Genomic DNA, 10,946 nt, shown 5'->3' with positions numbered 1-10,946 from the left:
AAAAGGTTTTCCCATTTTAAAATCATTTTTTTCAGCTTGTTTGTGGTACATTATATTCCTGGCCCACAGCCAGATGATCACGTGTCAATACAGGATCTATCCCAACCTTTAAGTATCTGGGTTCAGGATTATCTCAGGCTCCTGGCTGACCATCCCCAACATTTCCCCTCCAAGGTGATTTTCTGTGTGGGAGAGAAAGTGTTGTGCTTTTGGCTCCTGAGGGCACTACCCATTTGGCATAGAACTTTGAATAGGCAAGGAGCCTTGCTTGTGTTTTTCCAACACTTTCAGTCTCTCAGGAAGTCAGATCACGTTGACTTGAATGTGTTGCCTGCATAGCCTGGATGCATTCATCATTTTTATGGAAGCTTTGAGATGAGGCTTTTAGACACAAACATGGGACACAACTCTGAAGAGGAGAGCCAGAACGATCTGGTGGTTGTGGAAGCAGGTGGATGAGCTAGCTCTGCTCTACATTCTAGTGGTGACCTGGAGGGAGGGTAAGTGGCGGTGGTTTTCACCAGTGACACTGAACAGAGAGCTGCCACACAGACCAGTGAAATGGACAGGGCAGCAATACCAATTAGGTTGGCAGTTCAGTGCCAGTGCCCTGGACAATACACTAGCCTGACTGCAGTCACTAATTTAACAGTAGGGGGGAGAGCAAAGTTGAGGCAGTGGTGATGCTTGCAAGGACTCCAGCATCTGAGCTCGGTCTTCAGCCTGGCATTTGTGGTCTCAGAAAGTACATGGAACCCTGATTTCCCCTGGGAAGTTCAGGGTAACAATTCAGAAAGATTTTTGTGTGTATTAAGCCGTTGTCTCTTTTGAGTTCCCAGTTTTGCCACGGGAGCTGGTCGTCCTGCTGGGATTTCTGGGGTATTTCCTTCCCCATCTTTTTCAGGTCTTTACTGGAGGTGTTAGGAATAGTATTTAGATAAATGGGTTGAAAATGAATGGCCTCTGAAGGGGGGTGGGGGATGGGCAGGGTGGTGGTGGTGGTGGAGAAAAGATGTTTCTTTTGCTTTACTGTGGGGAGGGGGAGAGTGAGGGGAGAGGGAAATAGGACATGAATTGAGTTGGGGTGAATTTTTATGGAATCCTAGGACCTTTTCCATGCAGTCAAAAAAATTTTTTTTGTAGGGATTGGAGAAGGATGGATTTAGGTAAGAAAGGGAACCTAATTACCAATAGTGGTTTGTTGGGTAGCAGACTGTCGTAGCCGCCCTGGGGTGGCAGAAGAAAGACAGCTGGCATACAGTTGAATAGAGATAAGAGTGTCCTCGTTGTAACAGTTTTTTGTCTTTTCTGTAAAGGGAGGAAGGGACAGAATCAGCCAGATAGAATGAAGGGTTAGACGTTCAATAGAGGCAAGTTAGTTTACACTGGAGCAGCCCATGAGTTGTTTGCATTTGCCCCAGGGTAAGTCAGATGCCAGCCCTGGATGCCTGGAGCTTTCTGGCTATTTACTTTTTTGTAGTCTTGCCATCTTTGTCTCTCAGCTGACTGTGCTGAAAACTTTTCTTTGTCTTCGGTCCCTTTCACGTGTCATGTACTGGGTGCTGGCTTTCATGTACCATGGTGTTTCATTTGATCATTAGATTTAACCTCCTTTAATATTTCAGTAAATTAAAATTTCCACTTACCATTCCCTTGACTCCACATTGGAATTTGTAGTGTGGGTAAATGGATTCTCTTCTATGCAGAAATTGTCACCATCTGAGATTTGGACAGCACTTTTGAGCTTTGTGCGTTTGTTGATTTTTTTTCCTCCATGGCAACTGTTCTGTCCATGAAGTGGGCGGCGGGGTGGGGGGCGGGGGTGTGGGGAACACCACCTGGAGATGCCTAAATTGGTCACCCCACCAAGAGCTTTGGTTTTCTATTCAGAACTCATTTAACTGTTGATGTGTCCTCTCTAAGGACTTGGAAATTTCTTCCAATAGAGACACTGATACATTGGACAGTGCACCACACTGGGGAGCATTTGGGCTCCAGACTAAGTCAGCGTAGGGTGTTTCTTTTCCTGTTCACAGGCTATGAAACCACTGGGAACTTGCTCCTCATCTGTAAAGCAGAGATGTTAATAACCCACCTTATAGGGATGTGTGAATGTTAAAGGTAATGTGCATTAAGTTCCTGACATGGGGCTTTCACTCTGTTGTTTTGGAATGCCTTAATGACCCTGGGGTTTTTGTGGTGTTTGGAACCCTAGGTTTCCGGCTCCTCTACCTAATGGTAGCTTTTGCTGTCTTTTGGGGAGTTTGAAGTGGGAGGGGAAAAGCTTCCAATAGCTTTCCTACAGGAGCCTCTGGAGGTAGTGTTGACCTTTGCAGTGGAGTGTTTGGGGCAATATAAACTTCTTCCTAAGTACCAAGGTGACATTTATTCAAAAAGCCCCGTAAGCTTAGCTTCTTTTCTAGACATTCCAAGGCAGAGTTTATGGTGGTCACACAGGTTTGCTTTTCAGATAGTATATACTTCTGGGAATTGGGAAATGAGCCTTCAACTTGTACTTGCCCCTCCTGCTGTGTGAGCCCTAGGAGACTGACTCAAGCCACTTCCTGCATTTCCCCCTGACCTCCACAGGAGGGAGGCAGGAACCCGCGCCTGGCAAAGCTTCCTGCTGAGCTGCTGAAGTGCTGGCTGTTTGCTCAGCTGTCACATCCAAGTCTCATCTCGTCTTGACTGACCCCATCTGTACAGCCTTACCTGGGGTGTAAGGCTCTCCAGAGCTTCCTGTTAGCATCTCTCAGGGTGGGGGGTTGGGGGGGAGGGATCTGTTGCCCATGAGAAGAACATCTTCCCTTTGCTTTTCAGGTAGCTTTGGGTCCTCTCGTTTCTTCATTATTTAATCCCTTTCAGTTTTGTCTGTTATGGAGGAACTTTTCTGAGAGACCTCTCCTTCATTTCTCAAGAGTAAGGGTCTCCTAAGAAAAGGGGATGAGAGCTCCATTAAAAATGATAGTAAAAAGAGTAGAGAGACTAACCTTAGTTCTGAGCAGAAAACACAGGCTTTTTTTCTCTGAGATAAGTTCTGCCTCTGTTCAGAAGCTAGGCCAGGTCAGGCCTTTGCAGAATTATCACATGAAAAATATAGAGAGAGTTAGTAAGCTGTAAATTTGTGCAGAAAATAGACCAGAGATAACTAACTGCTCTGGTGAATATTATTGATGGTTTAAAAAATAGCTTTTGAAGTTTTTTGACATATAGTAAAAAATTATACGTTTTCTGTCCTGCATGTCCCCCTTCACCAGGACTTTGGGTGTCAGGTGAAAGCAGGAAATCTGATAAAGGCCTACCTCATGGATCTTGTAGATTCAGTTCTAGACCACTACAATAAAGTGAATATCACAGGAAGCAAATCACACAATTTGTTTTTGGTTTCCTAGTGTATATAAACTTCATGTTTCCATGATACTGTGGTCTATTAAGTGTATAATAGCATCAAGTCTAAAAAAGTAATTCACGTACCTTCATTAAAAAATACTTTATTGCTAAAAAATGCTAACCATCATGTGACAACACAGGGTTGCCACAAACCTTCAATCTGTAAAAAATACAATATCTACAAAGAGCAATAAAATGAGGTATGCCTGTATAGCTGCAGTTGTCTCCCAGGGCCTCTCCTACAAGTAAGGGGACTGTACGTGGAGGCTGATGTTGGCAGTGCTGAGTACCTTACTCTTCCTGAGACAGATTCCGGAAGTGAGAGTGGGCTGCAACTAGAAGAGAACTGGAAGAGTTGGGTGTGATGGCTGAGGGGTCAGGAAGCAGGGGTTGGAGGTGGACCGTGGGGATGGGTGAGGTTGGCGAAGGAGAGAAGAGTGTATTGTCCAGGGGGAGGATGGGCTGGGGAAGGAGAATCTCCAGGCTGGAGGTAGGGTGGCAGGGAGTCCATGTCTGAAGTTCCCAGAGGAATATCCGGGGCTCCTAGGGCCCTGGGTGAGGGCCCAGGAAAGAGTCCATGAACTCCACTTAAGGGTCCTTGTGTCCCGTTCAGGTGTCCAGGGATTTGGCCTAAGGACCTGGAGGTTTGGTTCAGCAGACCAGGAATCTTGGCTCTGAATCCTTGCAGCCTGTTCGGAAGTCCAAAGCCAGTAGTTCTGGCTGAGACACTGGAGTTGGTCTCCAACAATCCAGAAGTCCTGTTTGGGAGCTTGTTCAGTGTGAGCAATGGAGAGATGCTGCCCGGGACAGCTGTGGCGGGTGGGGCCCGCTTGGCACAGAGGCTGGGCCCCACTACAAGCAGCAGGAAGCGCACCTTTCCTCGGAGCAGCTGTTGGAAGCTCAGGAAGATGGCACTGGGATCCTTGTGAGCTGTGGTCCTGCCCTGTGGAGGAAGCTGAGGGCAGAGGATGGGCCTGAGGCCAGAGACCTGGGCTAGATATCATGCCTGCCCGTCTACACGGGGAAGATAAGGTGCCAGAACCCAGGCTTTGTGACTGGGAGGATGCACTCCTTAGCAGGTCAGCTCTTCCACCCTCAGGATTTCCAGAATTTTCTAAGGGGACTGAGTCAGAAAAGAAATATTCTCTAATTCCCTTGACTGGGGACTTACCTGGGTTCCTAGGAGGCTCTGCAGGGCCCCAAGAAGGAGGCGGACCTGCCCAGAAAGCTGCACCAGGAGGGATGAGAGGCAAGTGGGGCCCAGCTGTCCCCGCGCTGTCATCACTGCCTCCAGCAGAAGGGTCGTGGTTCCCAGGACGTCCTGTGCTTTGGTCTGCTCCTGGGAAAGAGATGGAAGAGAGAAGCGGACAGCTTCAAAGGGTATTCGAATGGCGGGTGGGGAGCCTGTAAGAGCAGCCAGCAGAATGAATCATAGGAGCTGAGAATTGGACAGGACCTAGGTCCCACCCAGCACAGGAATTCCTTCAGTCTCCCGACAATTGGTCATCAGCCTCTGCTTGAATAACTCCAGTGTCCGGTAACCCAGCTGGCTCTTAACACGTAATTTCAGTAAGAAAAGCTCTTTTTATTTTTATTTTTTTTCCCGTTCTTGGATTATTCTGTAATCTGCCCTATTATAGCTTTTACCTCTTGGTTCTAGTGCTGTAAATCCAGTCTTCCTTCTATAGAATGTTAGGATCATACGATTTTTAAAAAGTTAATGTAGATACGAGACCATCGTAAAAATTATAAAGATGAAGGGAAGGGACTTACTGATAAATGGCAGAACAGAATCTACAAGGGATCACTAGCAATTGCCCCTCCTCCCTGGCCCGGTCCCCAGAAGACCTGAGGGAAGTGAGGGAATTCTAGGTGTCTTGAGGGCAGAGGAGCTGACCTGGTCAGCAGTACTCCCTTCTAGTAGGTTTCTTCAGTCTCAGACTAAAGCAGTTTGTGCTCTGCCGTAAGACGGTTACTCTTCTCCAACCCCATCACATGAGCTTTATTATTTTTTTAAACAGTTCCTCACATAACATATTTTCCAACCTCTCACTGTTCAGGTTGCTTCGACATGCTAGTTTAATACGGGCCCCTGAGTACATGAGCATGCACCTAAAAGAGGATAGCTAGTACTCAGTGCGGTAGTTTAAGTGTAGTCCACAGACACAGAGAACAAACCTATGGATGCTGAGGGGGAGATGGGGGTGGGGCGAACTCAGAGATTGGGATTCACACATATACACTATTGATGCCATGTATAAAATAGATAACTAATGAGAACCTACTGTATAGCACAGGGAGCTCTATTCAATGATCTGTGGTGACCTAAATGGGAAGGAAGTCCAAAAAACAGGGGATATGTATATGTGTAGCTGATTCACTTTGCTGTACAGCAGAAATTAACACAACATTGTAAAGCAACTATGCTCCAATAGAAATTTTTAAAAATGTGCAGTCTACTCAGAATAGAGCTTTTTAGGAATGTTTCTACATAGTGGATGTTAAACATCTAAAGCCACCTAGGATCTCTAGCTTTTTAAGTAGCTGCTGCTTCGGTAATATTACAATGGTAAGTTTGAGGCAATCCAACCCTCCCAGGTCTGTTTCATAGTAAGTACTAGGGCTAAAATTTTATGTGAGGGAAGCAGGGTCAACTATGGCCTGAAAGTTGGAAGCGGATTTTATTCAGTTACTTCACACATCCAGAGTTTTATACGCATCTGTTATATACATCTTTGTTTTTGACCTAGCCTTTTATCGATTTGAACCTTCATTCTGTCTTTTGTTATTTTAGCTGTGCCTCCCAGTTTTGTGTCATCTTGCTTCTTCACACCAACTTAAGGTTGAACAGATTAAGATGAATAAGTTCTGGGGGTCTAATATACAGTGATTACAGTTCATAATACTGAATTATGTGCACTTGAAATGTACTGCTGCTGCTGCTAAGTCACTTTAGTTGTGTCCGACTCTGTGACCCCATAGATGGCAGCCCACCAGTCTCTTCTGTCCCTGGGATTCTCTAGGTAAGAATACTGGAGTGGGTTGCCATTCCCTTCTCCAGTGCATGCATGCATGCGTGCTAAGTTGCTTCAGTTGTGTCCGACTCTGTGCGACCCTATGGACAGCAGCCCACCAGGCTCCTCTGTCCATGGGATTCTCTAGGCAAGAATACTGGAGGGGGTTGCCATTTCCTTCTCCATGAAATGTGCTAAGAGAGTAGATTTTAAATGTTCTCACCACAGAAAAGAAATATTAGGGCTTCCCCGGTAGTCCAGTGGTTAAGAATCCACCTGCCAATGCAGGGGACATGGGTTTGATCCCTGGTCCAGGCAGATCCTACATGCTGTGTGGCAACAAAGCCCATGAGCCACAACTACTGAGCTCCTGCTCTAGAGCCCTCGAGCTGCAGCTACCTAGGCCTGCATGCCCTAGAGCCCGTGCTCCACAACAAGAGAAGCCACCACAAGGAGAAGTCTGTGTCCCGCAACTAGAGAGCAGCCCCTGCTCTGTGACTAGAGAAAACCCATGTAGCAAAGATGGCCCAGTGCAGCCAAAATAATAAATAAGAAATATTAATTATAGGATGTGATGCAGGTATTAGCTAATGTTAATCATTTCATAATATGTATATATTATATCAACACATTGTATACTACCTTAAACTTACACAATGTTATATGCCCATGATATCTTAATAAAGCTGAAAAAGGGGAAAAATCTGAATTTAAAGGTCAAGGAGGCTAATAGTATGCTACAAAATAAATCGACTACTGTTTCTTGCCTTAGAAAAAGAAGGTTGAATGGAAATAGGTCAAAGGCATGGCCATGAGAGACCTCTATCCAGCTTCTCCTGGTCAGCCTTGACTCTATTTAACATATTGGGCCACAAGCCATCATCTTGTCCAGAAGATATCCCCATAGTAGAATGTATATTGGGTTAGGGTGGCCAAGTTGAAGTGGAACTCTTTTTAAAAGAGAGCTCAGAAATTTTGAAAAATCCATGGGAATCAGTAGCAAACAGATGAAGACAGGATTAGGGAAACCAAGGGAAAGGATGGCTTTCTTACCGTCTGGGTTTTCCATTCTCCCAAGCTGAAGTCCACAGCAGGCAGAAGGACAGGTGTGGACAAAGGGTTAACGTCTGGACACTGGCTCTGTTGAAAAAGATTGGTGGGGTGGTGGAGAGGGCACGTTATGGTGGCCCGATTACCAGGATAGGCTTCCATGCGTAATACAGCCAGACTAGAGCTTTTAAGAGAGCATTTGATTATAAACCATAATCCTTGTAAAGGGGTAGTAATCGGGTCAGGGGGTGTTGGTGGTGGTCTTACTAAGACAATATTGGAAGGGTAGTGATTGGATTGGGTCGTGAGAGGGAGTGGTGGGAGTGAGGGTATCTCTCCAGTTAAGTGGGCAGAAGGGAGAGTGCTTGGGGATTCTCACCAGTCTGCTGTGAAGGACATGGGAGTCACGAAGCAGTTTATTTAGGAGTCGGGGGTCACAGGCAGGAGGAGCCGGGCTGGACAGAGTTATTCTTGCAGTTAGGAGAAGGATGACCACGAGGAGCAATTCTTAGATGAGGAGAGGTGAAGTTGAAAGGGGTGGATAAGGAAGAAATCATTGTCGGTTGGCAGTCCAGAAATTTCTATTTAGGACCCAGACCTGCAATCCAGGGAATCTGCTGCTCAGAGGCCTTATTCCTGGGAGACTGGCCGCCTCCCCCCCATCCCACCACCACGGCACATTTCCTTTCTCTTTTCCCTCTACCAGGTTCTGATTTGGCCCTAGTTCTCCCAAGGATTTTCTTACCAGTCAGCTCCATTCTGGCCAGGCTGTCTGCTTGGAGTGGCTCCCTGAATGGGGCCTCTCCCCTGAATCCGTCCTGGGGCCATGGAGGCGGCTTGGGCTCTTGCACTTCGGGGCAGAGTGGGGCGGGGCACAGGTGGGGCACAGGTGGGCCAAGGAGGAGGAGGATTTAGAACCTATCCTGCAAGTGACAGGAATGATGAACAATTAATGGAGTTTCAAGGAAATGAAACTCTGCCTGGCTGGGGGAACAGACGTTGGGAGGGTGTGAGATGCTGACCAGCCTGGAACTGCTAAAGCCCCGAATGCTCCAGTCATCTTGTGATTGTACCGTATGGTGTCTATTCTTCGTCAGAGTACCTCAGTACCTCTGAGGTGGCTGTGGTGCCCCAGCCCCCCACCAAGGGCAGCAGGACAGAATTTATACACACACATCTAACTGCCTCAAAATCTGAGCAACCCTGCTTGTTTGGTTGGAGAAAACCTGGAATGGGGATAGAGAATGGACGCAATGGGGCTCAAGCCTGGAGAAAAGATTGGAAATGGCTACAGGGCCAGGACCAGAAGCTAGCAAACATATACAATGAGCTCAGGGGTAGCTTGGGGAGTGGGGTTGAGGAGGGGAATTGGACCAAAATAAAACTGAACTACTAAAAGTCGGTGATTAAAAGGTTGAGAAGATGATGTGGGAGAAATTAACCTTTCATTCTTTTTCTATCTACTCCAACACATAAAGCCTCTTGGGGTTTTGCTTTGGTTATTTAAGAAGAGATGGGCTAACAGTTCTGGAACTTCCTTCCTGAAGCAAGTTGCCCAGGAATGAGCACCTGCTGGGTGAGCTGATGCCTGCCTTACAGGGCTTACCTCACCTTAGACACCCACCATATCGGTCTCATAGCCCTCACCTTCCTCCCTGCCCCCTCTGCAGACCCCTTCCGGTTCCTTTGCAGGACCCCCCACATGGCTTCCTTCTTCTTTCACAAGTTGTGCGAAGAGGCCTGCACCTGATTCAATATTGGGATTTCCTGTAGGTCTGTCAACATTCATGAGCCCTCCTCGCATTACCCTCTCCTTGTGCCCTGGCTTGCCTGGCCCAGCTTCCCCAGCCCCAGGATTCAGAACCTCTTAAGCTCATTAGGAATGACTGGGTATGAATGGGGGTTGAGGCTGTGTCCACCTCGGTGCCATGTTCCCTAAGTCTGAAAAGCACCTTCTTTCTTGTTTTCTACCTGGGTTCATGCCCCCTTTCTTGAGGGCCAGCCAGGACTGTGCTGTATTCCACTAAGTCCGTTATCAGTACCTCAGAACCCAGCACCCCACCCCCTACCCCTGCTCTGTCCTGCTCCTCCCATTCTGGGAAGGCCACACTCTTCTCGACAAAGGTCAGTGCCTGTAGGTTCCAGTTTGCCTACCCCTCCCCCAGCAGAGAGCCCAATTCCTCTTTCCTGTCCTTCCTACCCTCACTTAACTCCAAACCTGGCTTGCCACTCACCGGGTAGAGAAGGGCTCCAGGACTCAGGTCCAGAGAAGGCAGCACTCTGGGGAGCAGATGGGTAGGAAGACAGGTGGCTGTTGGGGCACAGCCCCTCTGGGGCACTGGGGTCACCCGCCTGCCCAGGCCAATTCTGCCCAATCAGAGAGCAGGGAGCCACTAGACACAAGCAATGGCCCCGGAAGTGACGCTTTCTCCTCCCACCTGCGTAGGACTTGGAGCCCCTGCCTGGACCATGGTTCACTAATGGAGCCCAGCTATCCCACTCACGCATACCACACAGAGGATTTGAATAGGGGGATCTGTCTCTTTCTAGGAGCTGGGAAATCTGGGAGCCGGCTGGGGGAGAAGACGGGAGGGAAACAGTTTTTTTCCTAGGAGGAATCTGGCAGGACATTTTCACCCCTCAGGAAGAGGTACAGAGGTCTGGTTTTAGACTGGTGGGTCTCTCGGTTCCTGGCTGTCCAAATTTCTTTTCCCTGGACAACACACCTGCTGCTAAAATCTGTTAAGGCTCTTGCTTTCCTGCTTTCGTCATCAATAACACGCTGGGGGGCATGTCTTGTTCCTCCTACTCCAGTGGGAATGTGGGTACTGCGTGTATTAGAGAAGACCCTGTCAGGGGTCAGCGTTTCCAGGAAGCAGTCTGGACAGTTTGAGAGGACTTCAAGGTGAGGGGGTGCATGTGCTGGATTAAGCCGGGTTCAGGTGTCCCTCTGTTGGGGCCCCATGGCTCTGATGGCTAAGCCCACTTATCTCTGTGCCAGGGCCCTCTTTGCCTGCCCTTTCTCCCTCTCCCATCTCTTACCACTCCACATGTGACAAGAGGAATAACCAGGCCCATGTGTCCCTGTCTTAGGAAAGACAGCTGCTGAACCTCCCCCGCAAATACCTCCTGCTGGCCCCCCTCTTCCACTGGCCTTGGCTCTAGTTCCTCTGCTTTCTCCTCAGTCCCACTCTCCCCACAGCCTGTCCTCAGGGGCCTCCTGGCCTGACCTTATTCCCACCTCCTCCCCCACCCCCCCTCTCCACTTCATCCTCAGGCTCTCTCCTGCTCCTCCTCCCAAGGATGGGGCTCTCTGCTAAGGAGTATGGCCTAGATCCCGGAATTCTCCAGTTCAGCCAGACCAGATGCCTCCCAAGATTAAGAAGGAGGGTGCTGGGATGGTTGGGAGGATGGTGGGAGTGTGGGGGTGGGAATGTGGGGGTGGGAGGTGGCAGGGAGGCTGTCGTGGCAGGGAGGCTGTCATGCTTGGGA

General features: G+C 48.4%; 1 protein-coding gene across 1 annotated transcript; it reads right to left on the bottom strand.

Moving 5' to 3' along the window:
* Positions 1 to 3,475: 3,475 nt before the first annotated feature.
* Positions 3,476 to 10,732, bottom strand: THPO (thrombopoietin). The gene is given in 7 exon segments (XM_061414049.1): positions 3,476 to 3,814; positions 3,816 to 4,333; positions 4,562 to 4,729; positions 7,458 to 7,544; positions 7,834 to 7,961; positions 8,200 to 8,377; positions 9,689 to 10,732. Coding segments are annotated over 6 exon segments (1,047 nt in total). The 5' UTR covers positions 8,213 to 8,377; positions 9,689 to 10,732; the 3' UTR covers positions 3,476 to 3,681.
* Between the last annotated feature and the right edge of the window lie 214 nt (positions 10,733 to 10,946).

The sequence above is a fragment of the Bos javanicus genome, chromosome 1 (assembly GCF_032452875.1).
Source record: "Bos javanicus breed banteng chromosome 1, ARS-OSU_banteng_1.0, whole genome shotgun sequence".
Classification (NCBI taxonomy): domain Eukaryota; kingdom Metazoa; phylum Chordata; class Mammalia; order Artiodactyla; family Bovidae; genus Bos; species Bos javanicus.
Note: the sequence above shows the minus strand (reverse complement) of the source record. Positions and strands in the feature narration are given on the sequence as shown.